The sequence below is a fragment of the Marmota flaviventris genome, chromosome 1 (genome assembly GCF_047511675.1).
Source record: "Marmota flaviventris isolate mMarFla1 chromosome 1, mMarFla1.hap1, whole genome shotgun sequence".
NCBI lineage: Eukaryota > Metazoa > Chordata > Mammalia > Rodentia > Sciuridae > Marmota > Marmota flaviventris.
In genome coordinates this window covers 4,937,961-4,953,044 of record NC_092498.1, presented here as the reverse complement: position 1 = coordinate 4,953,044, position 15,084 = coordinate 4,937,961, and the positions used below count along the sequence as shown (strand labels likewise).

Genomic DNA, 15,084 nt, shown 5'->3' with positions numbered 1-15,084 from the left:
GGTACGAAGGCCAGCAGAACAAGAACTCACTGCTTTCACACCTGTGGCTGGATTCTGCCCACCTGGAGAGTGTCCCGAGGCCAGGGAGTCAGCAGGCCCAAGAGCAGCTGTAGGCAGATGTGCACCACCTGGTCCTGTTGTGTGGCCGTCTTGCTTCTGCTCAGGCTCCTCTGTGAATGAGCTGTCCAGGAGTTGCATAGGAGTCTGTGTGGTCTGGCCTGCAGGCCACGACGCAGGGCTGCGTAAAGGGCCCTCATGGCACTGCAGCTGTACGACACAGTACATTTGGAAGATGACCATACAGCCTTTCACGATGCTGTCACATTATTAACGTAGTTATTGTTAACATTTAGGATATTTTCATTTCATCTTTTTATCCATGTTTTTTATATTTATTTTTTAGTTGTAGTTGGACACAGTACCTTTATTTTATTTATTTATTTTTATGTGGTGCTGAGGATGGAACCCAGGGCCTCACACATGCTAGGCGAGTGCTCTACCACTGAGCCACAGCCCCAGCCCTTTATCCATGTTTTTATATGATTTTATACATAATATTACAGTTCCTATATTTCGTCCATTTTTCTTTCTTTCTTTTTTCTGTGGTTCTGGGTGTTGAACCCAGGGCCTTGCCCTACTGCTGTGCTACATCACTAGCACTTTTTTAGTCTTTAAATTTTGAGACAGGATCTTGCTAAATTTCCGAGGCTGGCCTTGAACATGCTGTCTTCCTGCCTCAGCCTCCTGAATTGCTGGGATTATAGGCACGCAACACTGTGCCTGGCTAAGTTGAGTTCCCTTTTTCCTTCAGATGAAACGGGAAGCTCCTCACTGACAAACAGGAAGCATTCCCTGGCTGCACTAGCCACTTTTCATTTCTTTTTCTTTTTTTTTTGGTACCCGGGATTGAACCCCCAAGAGGTGCTTAACCACTGAGCCACATCCCCAGCCCTTTTTTATTTTATTTTTAAATTTGAGACAGGGCCTCACCAAGTTCCTTCTGGCCTTGCTAAACTGCTGAGGCTGGCCTCAAGCTTGCCATCCTCCTGTCAGCCTCTGAGTCCCTGGGATTCCAGTGGCACCACCGGGCCTGGCTGCTTCTCATTTCTTTCTGACCCTCCTTCCTGGATGCTGCCCTCTATTCAGTTCAAGGGCTTGGTTTTGAAAGCTGACTTACAACGCTTGGCTTTTAGTCAGGGTAAGAAACAGTGCCACAGGGTCTCTTTGGTAACTGTATGTCATTTCTTCTGGTAGGAGACACATTTTTGGCAATTAGTACCTATGTTTATTAAGCACTTCCTACATGCCTAGCCCTGTTCTAAGTATTTACAAGTTTTGATTCATTTATTTAACCCCACCCTCTGGGGTAGGTTATATTATTACGTATGTTTTTCAGATTGATAGGCTATACCGTAAGAGATACATGTGAACAAATACTGTTGGAGTCTGCACTTATTGCTCATGTGTGTGAGTGTGTGAGTGGTTTTTTTTTTTTTTTTTTTTGGTACTAGGACTCAGGGGCACTTGACCACTGATCCACATCTCTGGCCCTGTTTTGTATTTTATTTAGAGACAGGGTCTCACTGAGTTGCTTAGTGCCTCACAGTTGCTGAGGCTGGCTTTGAACTTGTGATCCTCCTGCCTCAGCCTCCTGAACTGCTAGGATTACAGGTGTGTGCCACTGAGCCAGGCTCATGTGCTTAAATGAAAGTAATCTAAAATAGTAATCACTAACATTGGTAGTACTAACTATGTTCTGGACACTAACAGGTATTGGGAGAGTTAGTATTTTTTTTTGCATTTTTTAATTTGTCCTTTTTAGATACACATGACAGTAGACATATCATACATATCATTCCTGTGGTTGTACATGATGTGGAGTTACACTGGTCATGTATTCATATATGAAATAGGAAAGTTATGTTTGATTGATTCTACTGTCTTTCCTTTTCCCATCCCTCCTCCTTTCCCCTGTTCCCCTTAGTCTATTCCAGTGAACTTCTGTTCTCCCCCTCTGCCCCCTTATTGTGTGTTACATTTGCTATCAGAATATTTGACCTTTGGTTTTGGAATTGGGTTATTTCACTTAGCATGATATTTTCTAGTTTCATCCATTTACCAGCAAATGCCATAATTTCATTCTTTATGGCTGAGTAATATTCCATTGTGTATATTACCACATTTTCTTTATTCATTCATCTGTTGAAAGGCACTGAGGTTGGTTCCATAGCTTACTATTGTGGATTGAGCTGCTATAAACATTGATGTGGCTGTATCACTGTAGTATGCTGATTTTAAGTCCTTTGGGTACATCCCAAGGTGTGGGATAACTGGGTCTTTATACTGTTTTCCATAGTGGTTGCACCAATTTGCAGTCCCACCAGCAATGTATGAGTGTGCCTTTTCCCCTATGGGAAGGCCTGGGATGCAGGGGACTCCCTCCACTCACCCCCCAGAAGCCTGGCAGCAGGCTGTGTGCTCACTGGGCTGGCCGAGGCCCATGGTAAGGTCCCCCATCTCCTTGGCAACATTTATTGTTACTTGAATTCTTGATAAATGCCATTCTGATTGGAGTGAAATGGAATCTCAGGGTAAGGAAATATTATCTCAATTGCACTTGGAGTTGGGCATATTAAATAAGTACTATGTTGTTGAATGCCTTTTAGGTCTCCTCCTTGGAGATTGCTGTGGAGAAGGATTTCATTGTCTTTTCTCCCACCATCTGAGGTTGCTCTCCATCCGTCCCCGGCCATGGGGCGTATTAAATTCCAGTCACAGTGGCTGAGACAGCACGTGTGTTGTAGCTTGAGCTTTGTGCCAGCTGCTGCTACGGAGTCTGAACTGAAGGGCTGGGTGGGCTGGTGGGTGGATTTGTTGGTACGTCTGACGACTGCTATACACAGTGTGGAGCAAACAGGTCCTGGGGCTTCCCAGGCACCCCTCCCCTGCCCCTTCTGCCCTGGCCCCAGGGGAAGTGCTTAGTCAGCTGGTTTCATCTTGGGGAGGTGATGACGCGCAGACCTGTGGGTTAGACAGACTTTTCTTTTTCTTTTTTTTTTTAACACAAATGGTGATCCAATACACAAAGCATCTTGAGTTTTTTGTTTAAAAATCTTTGTTTAAATTGTAAGCAAAGCAGAAGTTATAAAATTCACCATCTTAGCTATTATTAAGTGTACAGTTCACTAATGTTAGCTATATTCACATTGCAGTGCAACATCTTGCACAACAAATTCTGTACCCTTTGAATGGTGACTCTCCATTTCTCACCCTGTTTTTTTAAAAAGTAGTTTGCATTACAGATTGTTGATATAAAAGAATATTTAACTGCATATATAACTGAACAGCTTTCTCTGTTCCATTCAGCAATTCATTGTAGAGATGGTTTTTTAATCACACATATAGTGCTCATCTTTTTAAATCACTGCAAAGTATTATTATATTTTATAGGTTTAGCATCATTTATTTAACCATTTTTTTGGTGATGACTGCATAGGTTATTTTTGATCTTCTATTACACAATACTGACTTTTGATCTTTTGAACCCATCTATTTTAGATGGGTCCTGGCCCCAGAATATAATTCTATTTAATTTTTTTAGTCCTAACTGAGGAGGGTTATCAAAGACAGAGTCTCCCTTTCTGTAGCTTATTCCTGTGAGGGTGGGTCCTGAGAAAAGAGGCCTTTAGAAAGGTTTTCATCTTAAAGCTCTTACAACCCATAGACAGATTTCTTTAATTAGTTGCTTTAGGTGTACACTGACTGTAAATTTAGGCAGTTGTATAAATATCCTTGCTAACATGTTTTTATACTAGTCTTTTTATAATTCTGATGTAATTGCATGAAATTTAGGTGAATACTAATAATGTTTTCTTACAGACAGAACCCCCACTGAATACACCAGAAAATAGAGAATATCTTGCAGAAATTATGTTTGAATCATTTAATGTACCAGGACTCTACATTGCAGTTCAGGTAAAAACGGTTATTTTTATGTTTCCCAAAGAACCTTGCTGTCTGGCAGGGGAAGAAATAGTAGTTTTCGCTGTTGTAAGTTATGCTGTGTGTTTTTCCTTTTCCCACTCCCTCAACACACACGTTCGTGCCATTCAGTTTGCACTAAAGCACTGCAGAGACTGTTCCATGACTGATTTGTATATTTATATCGTTGTTACATGTTTGTCTGGCTTTTTCTTTTTCCATGCAAAGTCTAGTGTATTTTTCTCTGGGTGACAAGATGGGAGTGTTCTCTCTTTAGCTTCTTTCACTTATTTCTGATCCAAAACAACAACAGGTACTGTAGAATCTGTTGAAAAATAGAGTGGATACTGTGGGGGGCCAGTGCTTACTTGCTCCTGTTTGTCCCAGGGCACCCTCCTGCTTCTGAGAGACTCCAGGCTCCCAGGACTTTGCAGAACACCTTCAAAATGACTTTTTTTTTTTTTAATATTTATTTTTTAGGTGTAGATGGACACAACACAATGCCTTTATTTTTATGTGGTGCTGAGGATCGAACCCGGGTCCCGCCCGTGCTAGGCAGGCGCTCTACCACTGAGTCACAGTCCCAGCCCCTGTTTTTTTTTTTTTAAGCTTTTGGTGACTTTATATTTGCTACCTTATACTCAGGAATTGACTGAGATAGTTGGGAATATATAAGGGTGTTTAGCAGCAGCCCTGGCCTGTACTCCGAGGCAGACCCCCACCAGCTTCCCTCCTTCCATAGGCGCCACAGTGTAAAAATGGCACCAGGTGTCGCCAGTGTTCCCCAGGTGGTGAAGCTGTGCCTGCTTGAGGACTAGGGTTGACAACCATCGTCCTCTGTAATTTTAAGACCTCTGAGTCTGTGGTCCCATGTGAGAGTCAGTGGTCTAATTGAAACGTGGGTCTATCATGAAAGTTCTTTTTTACTGGATTTTCTTTGTAGAATTTTACATTTCATTATTGAAAAGTGTGACTCCTAGAGTTGAAGTATGTGAAATTTTGCGTTTGATGTCTAAGTTGGAATTGAGTTTGTGGAAAAAGGAGACGGAGGATGGGGAAAGGAAAGACATACTCAGACTCCTTCAGAAAGAAGGAGTTCGTTCATTGCCCTCAGGGCAGGCAGATGGGGGCTTCATCGAGAGCCCAGGCACTGAGGCCTCTGTGTCTTCTCTGCAGGCAGTGCTGGCGTTAGCAGCCTCTTGGACATCTCGACAGGTTGGCGAGCGGACGCTGACAGGGATTGTCATTGACAGTGGAGACGGAGTCACCCATGTTATCCCAGTGGTAAGCGTACTAACTCAGGTTTCACTCTCTGAGGTCAGATTCCTGATTGGAGATTAGGGAAGCAGTCAGACAAACAAGCCTAACACTTTTGATAGTTAAAACTCCACTTTTTAAGTACTTACAAAAGGTAATAGGAGTTTTAAAAAACCCAGGTATGTAGGAAAGAGTATAGAAGATGGCCAGGTTTATGGCTTTGTCAGTTGTAAATGCTTGGTGGCAGATTTCTCCAGTCAGGGTGTCAGTGGTTGCTTGATATCTCCTGAGGTTTTGCTTGATTCTGGGAGGTGTAACATTCAAAGAAACATTTCCTGGCTTACCACACTGAGCAGTTGGGAGATGGGCATCATTTTGGACGTCAACTTTGTAGGTGCAGCGCATACCCATTTATTTGAAAGGTTATATCTATGCTGTTCAAAAAGATGTGAATGGCTTAATTGGCTCATGCTTTAGAAAATTTGCTTCTTGCTTTTAAAATTTATTTAAGAACCACAAGGAGAGATGGTACATTTTGACTTGTAGAAGGCTCTGCAATAGCACCCTTTTTGGTTTTGATTTTTTAAAAATACTAGAGAGGTAACTCCTAATTCAGATTTCAAGAAACTGTTATGTTTTTCTTTTGGTCAAGTAGATTATTTAAAATTTGGTTTTTTGAAAATCAATTGGCTATGCAGTGGTAAGTCAGGCTTATTCCTGATTGTCCTCCCCTAGGTCTCCTCAATAACCATAGTTACTAGTTATGTATTTTACAAATATTTTTTCTGCATATATGTGGGTGGGTGTGTAATTATACCTCCTTTTAAAAATGCAAATTAGGGTTTTAAAAGAACCATCTTTACTTTTACTTTAATTGAAAAAATAGTCACTATTTCATTTCAAGATTATAAAAGAATGATGTCCTAATGTTGTAATGCTTTTAAAACCTTAAAGGTGAAGATACTGGTGATGGAAAGGCTTGGTGGCTGATGGGCCTGCAGTCAGGAAGGGAAAGCCAGTCCCCGCCACCATTGTGTCCTCAGCATGGGGAAGAGGAGTATGAGCTCCACCTGAGCCCTGTGCACTGAGTTCACAACACCCCATTGTGTGAATCACTGGGAAGTGCTAGTGCCATGCTGTGCAGGAGAGTTGAGCCCTCTGCTTTCTGCTCATAGAGCCACCTTGTACTTTTGATCATATAGTCTCCTTTAAGGGACAAACAGGTATACACACATGACACGTGCTTCTACACATTCCCAGCAAAATTAGAATATCCTGTCTGGTTTTGTATTCTGATTGTATAAATCTTAAAGTTATATTTTGCATGTTAATTTAACCGTATTTTTTCCCTTTATGATTGAATACTCTGAAAAATATCTAATAACAACACAGTATGGGCATGACATAACTCACTGGGTGATGTTTCTGTGCTGGGCGTGGATGGAGCATGCCATAGTGTGCTAGTGCTGTGCTGACACTGGCACTTGTCACTGGTTAATTTTAGAAAATGTTACATTTTATGCATAGAATAAATTGTGAGTAATTTGTGTGCTTGGAAGCTAACATTTTGTGGGTTCAGGTTGATCTTTACTATATTAATAACTTGTACGTATCTTTTATCTCCATCTTTAAACATTTTACAAATACTGGGACTCTGCTGCAAGGCCATATCTTCTTTGCTTCTAGAAATTAGATAATCCAGAAAAAACTTAGGAGGAATTCAGTAAGTTGTCCTTGTGGCTTAGCTGCGTCCAGTGTGTGTGCAGTCAGAGTCAGTGTGTGCTTCAGTGCTCTGCGACTCTGCTGGGTGTTGTGGCACAGAAGCTGTGAAGAGCTGCAGCCTGAAGCGGGAGGGCATCTTTTTGTGTGCCAGTGTGGTGGTGTGTTACCTGCTCTGACCATGACCACCTCCCACCACACCCCAGCAGAGCACCTGGATGGCTGCCTACACCGGTGGCTTCTGTGGCAGGTTTGTGCCACAGAGGGGCCACAAGGGAGGCTTGTATCCCTCGCTGCTGTGGGCATGTGGCACCAGCTCTTCTAGTGAGGGGTTGCAGAGTCATGCATGCATCTCTTCCTGGCCCTTGATGGGCAGGTCTTCACTGGTTCAAGAAGGCAGTGGAGAGAGAGAGTCCAGCCTGAGCCATGATGGAGGGTTCAGTTAACTAACCAGAATTGTTTCTTGGTATGATAAATGGAACTATTTTGAGTACTTTAGTATGTATCATAAAATAGTACTGTGTGTTTGACATACAGATTTTATTTAATCTCTATTGTAAAGTGCCTTTGGTATAATTTGCTCCATATTCTAGATGCAGATACTGAGGCTGAGGCATGTTTACCTTGTCCAGTTACTCAGCTAACAAATGTGAAACTGGGATTTGAACCTCAGACCTGTCTACCACACTATTGACTTTTAAATATAAGTAGATTTATAGTTGTTTAATGATTAATAAATAAAGTCTTTTCCTTTTTGCTAGAGAGGAAAAGAAACCCCTGTTGGAGTTACTTTTCTCCCAGGCAGCATTACGGTTTAGAAGTGAACTATCCGGTTTGGTTTCTCTACCATGTTCCTAACATCATCATTTGGTTGCTTATGAAGAACCTCGGGCTATTGGAGTAATTTAGAACTTTCATTATTAGTGAAGCACATGGGTCATTTTGAAGGACCTTTGGAACTGATTGTATGGAGGGGCTTGGCAGATGCTGGCTGTGCCAGGTGGGGGCAGGCACGGAGGCTAGGGCTGGAGATCTTATGAGTGAGTGCATGTGGTTTCTAACTGTGGGTCACTTACATGGGCTGTTCTGCTTCCTCTTCTTCCCCAGGCAGAAGGGTATGTCATTGGAAGCTGCATCAAACACATCCCGATTGCAGGTAGAGATATTACGTATTTCATTCAACAGCTGCTAAGGGAGCGGGAGGTGGGAATCCCTCCTGAGCAGTCACTGGAGACGGCAAAAGCCATTAAGGTAAAAACAGACGGGAAACCGGCTGGTTTGGGGGTGGTGTCTGGACACTTGCCCTTGATGACCTCATTCCTCCCTTCTTTCCTTCCTTCCTTCTTTCTTCCCTGTCCTCTCCTCTCCCTTGTGTGTGGACCTTGGTTTGTTTCCCAGTGAGTTAGGTGGGCTGAAGGCTTTAGGCTCAGCCCCCTCTTCTATTACGGACCCTCTGTTGAGGCTCCGACTGTGAGCAACAGCTTGCTAACGGGTGCTGAGCCACCAGCATGTGTGGAGTATAACTGTTTAATGAAGCCAGTGCACAGCCTTCAGTTAGCTGAACGTTGCTTCCATGTCTCCCTCCATGCTTTGTTTTAGAATTAGGAGGCGAATCAGCAGCGGCAGTGACCACCAGGAATCCAGTGGAGTCTGCCATGTTTGTGAACACTTCAGAACAATGCCATTCTAGGGTCCAGGATCATTAAACAAAGCTCACTGTAGTGGTGGACTCTAGTTCCATACTAGAAAGGTTAACAGGCCATTTTAGAATTTAGTAAGATTGGGATAAAAATGGCTTATTGGGCCTTATTTGGAATGTCAACTTGATCCAGTCTATTAGTTTAGCCTTTGTATTATCCTGTATATGACAGTTACAGATCCTTTAGATGAATTTTTCTTTTCAGGTTGTACAATCAAGACATTTTTTAAAAAGATCAAAAAGCAAAAAAAAAAAAAAAAAGAAATCCCTTGTAAGCCAAAGCTAATTATTATACAGACACGTAGGGAAGGACTTTGTTTTGGAGAAGAATTTAAATGTGGGGATGTGCTAGTGGCCTTGAGCATCTCCTTTCTCATACAGCTCATAGTTACTGAGCTGTAGGGGAATTGGGGGGCTTGTTGAGTCTAATGCTTTTCTCTTATCTGTGCATCTTGTAACTGAAACTGCTTGTATGGAAGAAAGGACCAGAAATGATTCCCAAGTTTTGATTGACACTAGGTAAAAACAGGCATTCCTAGGGTGAGAGTTGGGAAGAGGTATAGGGAGGCTCTTGCAAGTAGGATGCTCCCAGCCTGGCTTCCCTGGGACGGGAGTTTCCAGGGCTGGGGGCTCAGCACTTCAGTGATGGATCCTGGGTAAATGAGAAGAGTTAGTCCCTTCCCTCTGTGGGGAGATTTCCAGAAGAGAGTCTTTTTTTAAAAAACAAAAAACAAACAAAAAAAAAAAACACTAAAATATCCATATGGTTTTCCCTTTCTCCTTTCTTTGCCTTTCTTTGATGGAAAAAAATTTGGATATTGGATCTAGCCTTCCTTGCCTGCTCAGATCTGTTACAGATGTGAATTAGAACTGAACTTCTGCTGCTGATGCCCAGGATCACTCTGGGAGTCTGAGGGTTCCCTTTCTTAGGGTTCCCAAGCAAGTAATACCACTCATGAGGTGCCTTCCTGAGCCTCATGCTGGGCATTTACTTTATTCACTGGCTTTGTTTCAGTTCTGACCCTGAAATCCAGGTATCCTGAAGATGGAATTAAGATACATTAGAATTTAGGAGTTTTAAGAACTTCATAGTTAATGTCATGGAAACACCCGTGGAGATCCTTGCAGAAGGGCCATTCCTTCCAAAATGTGTAGTGAGTGTCCCCTGGGTGCTGATGTTCCCTTGTGGCTGTGCTGGTGTGGCTGTCTCCCCCAGGGAAGTTACTTTGAGAAGCTGGTACTCATCTGCTGCTTTGCTGAGGTGAGCTCTATGGACAGGTGATCAGCACAAAGATCCCAAGAACATCAGTGTTACCTGGTCCTCGGGACTTTGCACATCTCAAGCTGGTTGTTGGTGCCAGGCTGGAAACAACTCACAAGGTCTCTTGAGCGGCCACAGATGAGCACCTCCAATCCCCCTGCCTGTTTCTGTTTTTCCCTTGTTCTGTGGCACCTGTCACCTTTTGCCATCATGCTGCTTACTTATTGTGGCTGCCTGTTGCCTGACTCTTCTCTGGAGTGTCACCTGGCAGGGATCTGTGCATTTTATTCACTGTGTAATCCTGGTGCCGAGACACTTAATGAATGTGTGTTGATCAAGTGACTTAGAATACCTGATCAGCAGGGTACCTCTTCAGGCATGCAGCACTCTAGGTGAATGACCAGCAGGTGGGTTGGTGTCACTCCCTACTGTCACATGCAGTCAGGCATTAGGATGTGGACAGATGTCATGTTCAGTAGATTATCGTGGTCTTCTATCTAGAGGTGAACCACAGAGAGTTGCCTGGCAGGCACCAGGTGGGGCACCTGCGGGAACAAGCACAGACTGGATAGAGACAAGATACTCTAATGGACACCTAATATTTCACATCATCAGGCAGCAGAACTTGAGAGAGCAAGGTTGAGTTTCCAAGCCAAGTTTCAGAGAAAGTAGACTGTCCAAGTGTAGTCATGACTCGTGTGAAAGCTGGCAGAGCATGAGGCTGGGTAGCATCTCCACACTGGAGTTAAGTTGTGGGTGGATCTGATTTCATGGGTGTGTTCAATGCATGGGGCTCCTGTGTATTTGTCATAGGGCAGAGGCACTGGATAGGTGTTAATACCTGGTGATGTCTTTGTGTGCATATACAGGAGAAATACTGTTACATTTGCCCTGATATAGTCAAGGAGTTTGCTAAGTATGATGTGGATCCTCGGAAGTGGATCAAACAGTACACGGGTATCAATGCAATCAACCAGAAGAAGTTTGTTATAGATGTTGGGTATGAGAGGTTCCTGGGACCTGAAATATTCTTTCACCCAGAGGTAAGTTGGTTCTCTTGTGAGTTGTTGGAGTGCAGTGTGTGTGGAGCAGTGCTGCCACCTAGTGTGTGCAAAGAACAGTTTTCAATAAGTGGCCCAACAAGCGAGCTGGCAGGCAGTCTTGCTGGTTTGTCTGCTCAATTGATTGGCTAACCGCTCCATAAACTAATGTGCTTTAATAATTGAAGCTGGATTGTCTCTTGAGATGTTAAGAAGAAGTTTTAAGAGTACTAAAAGATGAAACAATTGAAATTGACCTCAAAGGTTGGGGTCATGTGTTAATGACAGCTAGTTAATCTCAAGACCTATATGCAAGTTTCCTCTGCATAAAAGTTGGATACCACATAATCCTTTTTATCTTTGTGATTGTCCTTCCTAAGCCCAATTTCAACCCTAGACATTTGGTCCTGCTGTGTCCCCAACTGCAGTTTGGTAAAGTTTCTATCTGAGGGCTGACATTATTACTATTATTTAGATAGTGCACAAATTACAGATGTTATCATTTTAACTAATAGTCAAAAGGAATTATTAAACTTTTACAGAAAGCAGTAATTAAGAGGCAATATTTAAGGTTTATATACAATGCATTTTATTTATATTTTGGTGTATTTTCCTGCCTAATTCAGTTTATATTTAGTAGGTAGGTTGCAAAGTGCTGCCTGTTTTCAGGTACATATATATTTTGTACAAGGAAATGGCACAAAATATATGCCTTACTGTTATTCTAATGGATAATAGTATTCACCTAAATGAATAATAATCCAGTGAATACCCACTCTTTTGATGATATCGATATACAATAGACATAAAACTGACAGATGTCCACTTGGTGGACAGCTGGATATTGCCGACTTCTCTGAGACTTTCACATTAAAGCTTTGCTTGATTTTTAAAATAGATTTCAAATGTAGTTGAGTTGAATGACATACTTTAGCTTATTTAACTTACAGAATTGAGTCTAAGGATGTGTCCTCAGTAACACAATGTGGATTGTTCCTCCACCATCACATAAGAACATTTCTCCTTTCTGATATTCTGTGTTGTTGACATTGACAAGTGACTGTGTGTGCTTGAACACCATGATGCTTGGGCTCAGGCTCTTTCCTTCCTTGTTGGTGTGAGTCCCACACATGTTGCAGGGTTGGTGCATATTACTGATTTTGGATGTTTTTCCTTCACCCACAGTTTTGTCTCTGAGGAGACTCAGAGCATCACGGTACATGTACATGTGGTCAAGTCACTGGAATTCTTTGACACGCCTTCATTCCAGTGTGACATGTTTTCAGTTATAGTAAATTATATATTTGATATTTTTTAGAACGCTTTTTTTGTTTTGTGCTGTTGATGAAGGTGTAATATTTCTTTTGAATTTATGTACCATTTAGTTTGCCAACCCAGACTTCATGGAGTCCATCTCGGATGTTGTTGATGAAGTAATACAGAACTGTCCCATTGATGTCCGTCGCCCGCTGTATAAGGTATGAGCTGCTTGGGTCAAGTACTTTGATTTTGTTCCCTACAGTTCTGAGAATGGGTCCCTCCTGTCACTGTGCAGACATCCCCATCTCACCTGCTGTATCGGATTTGTTCTAAGCAGTGTAATTGTAAAAGACTACTTGGACGGGAAATGACGTAAATGAAATATGACTCTGCCAACTAAGATATAACTAAATATTGTGTTCTTTTTTTCTTCTTATCTGGCAAGCTGTATTTGAAGTTGGAAAATTTAACCACACATATATATGTATTGATAAAGTGATACCCCTCAGTGTTTTCTGTGAGCTGGTCTGATTTCATGCATCTTTAGAGTCTGATGTGATGCAGGTGGAAATTAGGGCCTGAAATGGAACATTCAAATACAACATTCATGTAGTGTTTTTTCCCAAATTCATTGGTTGTCTGGAATTCTGAAATTGGCAATGATAAAAATCTGGTCTGGTTAATATTGGATAAAAGGAACTATTGCTGATAGTCACATACCAAGAACAGAAAGGGATGGTGCGTCAGCCTTCCTGTTCTTCAGGTCACCCTACATGAGTGCGTTTTGCTCTTTACCTTCAGCCTCGTGACTCCTTGTACCTCATACAGACTCAGGAGGCTGGATTTTTAAGAGGAGAGAATGAAGCTAGGTCAAGAAGACTCAGTAGATTTTGTTTTATCTTTTTTCTATATATTCTTTAAAAAGAAGTAGGTAATAAACCATTGTAAATTCAGATGAAAGGATATCTGTAACATATGTTGTAAAGTGAAAAGGCACCTTGTAAAATTTACATATAATATTTTATATAAAATATAGTTTGCATATTTAACTCTTAAAATATCTTTGGGTAGGGTGAGGGATAATTTTTACTTTCTCTTTTTTGTATTTTAAAATAATTTGAGTTTTTTTCAGTGAACATTTTTATAATTGGAAAATCATTTTTCTATGTAGGTAACTTTTATGGGTGAAAGCAAAATAATTCTATTTTTGTTTCATATCCTTTTTTTTTGTACTGGGGATTGAACCTAGGGCCTCACATGCTATGCAGGTGCTATACCTCTGAGCTACATCCCCCTCTACCCTCCCTGCCTCTTTTTGAAGCAGGACCCGCTACATATCCCAGGCTAGCCTTGAATTTGGGATCCTCCTGCCTCAGCCTCCTGAGTAGCTGGTGTGCACCACCAGGCCTCGCTGTGTTTCATATCCTTAATTAAACACATCTCTCTTCCAATAAAACATACCAAGAAAGGGAAGCTAACGAGAGACTGGCTGTGAAAGTTAAGAAAAAGAGTGTGTCTTGCCTGTTGCACTTCTTCATCCCACTACCATGGGCCGTGTAGTCCTGTCAGTGAAAGCAAGGGCCGTGCACTTTTGGAATAATGCTGTCACAGAGGGAATGTCCTCTTTTGATGGGTGAGAGTCTTCTCAATTGACGGTGCAGTTCACTAACTACCTTGGGTTTTATAGAATCGGAAGTAGCGGTGGCCTTGGAGGTCATGTGGATGATGATGCCAAGCCCAGAGATAGGAAGGGCAGCAGGAACTTGAGGCTCCAGGTGAGCTGCAGCAGCTCGGTGTTAGGCTGTTGTTTGGGTGTTGTGTGATTGTCTCATGGTGGCAGGTTCCTTGACCTCACTGGCAAGATGAGGCTGAGTAAACCAACACAGTGCTGTGTTGCCTGGAAGAGCTGAGACCGTCTGCTTGTCCTGTGTTGCTAGCAAAGCCCACCTGAAACAGTCTTCCGTCTGTCTGGTAACTTCACCGTGATGCCATTTTCAGTCTTGGAACAATTAGATCATTAAATAACATTGCTGAGTGTGCTGACCCTGCACTTATGAAAGTGACCTGACGCTAGCCTAAAGGACAAACCGTGTGAGTGCTGTAGGACTCTCAGTCACGTGTCTTTCCTTAGGGGTGTGCTACGTTAGATGAGGCCATGCTCGTGTGTCAGGAGGGAAGTCCATGTTGGAGAAGATGTCTCCCTGGAGAGAAGGAGGATTGGGGTGGGAGGGAAGGAGACTTATGAAGAAGAGGAGGAAACGAGGCTGGGGGAGACAGTCTTTCTCCTTAGAGGACATTATGGCAGGATACTCCGTCCTGAGCCACCCTCTGGACATCCCACCCCAACTTTCCATCTGCTTTCCCCACACCGCCAGTTGCTGATCCTAGAGCCACCTTAAAAGCAGTGCATAGACCGTCAGTCCTGTTGATTGCTGTGTTCTTAATTGTGTTCCTCTTCTCCCAGTCACCCTAACTAGGGTGCTAGGAGGCACCAAAGACAGCTGCAGAGTGCTCAGATCATGGTGATCCTAGAGGGGTCTCTGTGTCATGAGATAGCATGAGATGAGAACCTAGTTGGGTAAGTGTGTCCTTTCAGAACCATTCCTATAGGAAGTACACAGTCAAGAGAGGAAAGAAGACGTCAATCCTGACGATCTCTGTGTTCAGAGCAGTTATCACGGGTGTTGGTGGATGTGTAAGTAGCTGTTTCCTGTAGATCGTCTGGCTAGAGGAGGTAAGAATAGCATGCACTGTTGATTCAGTGGAAGCATGGCCTCCACAGGGGTTCTACTTGGGTGAGATTTGGGAGAGGTAGCTTAGCAAATACAGGGTATTTAACTTAGTTACTTACATTTCCTAATAGATTT

At 42.6% G+C, this 15,084-nt stretch overlaps 1 protein-coding gene across 2 annotated transcripts in view; it reads left to right on the top strand.

The window, feature by feature from the left end:
* The window catches only part of Actr3b (actin related protein 3B), a 71,941-nt gene that overhangs the window by 33,607 nt on the left and 23,250 nt on the right, over positions 1 to 15,084 (top strand). For both annotated transcript variants that reach the window (XM_071610698.1, XM_027943376.2), the window contains 5 exons: positions 3,880 to 3,975; positions 5,158 to 5,265; positions 8,065 to 8,208; positions 10,787 to 10,960; positions 12,343 to 12,435. In XM_071610698.1, the coding sequence (XP_071466799.1) occupies positions 3,880 to 3,975; positions 5,158 to 5,265; positions 8,065 to 8,208; positions 10,787 to 10,960; positions 12,343 to 12,435 (615 nt within the window). The remainder of the gene's footprint in view (positions 1 to 3,879; positions 3,976 to 5,157; positions 5,266 to 8,064; positions 8,209 to 10,786; positions 10,961 to 12,342; positions 12,436 to 15,084) is intronic.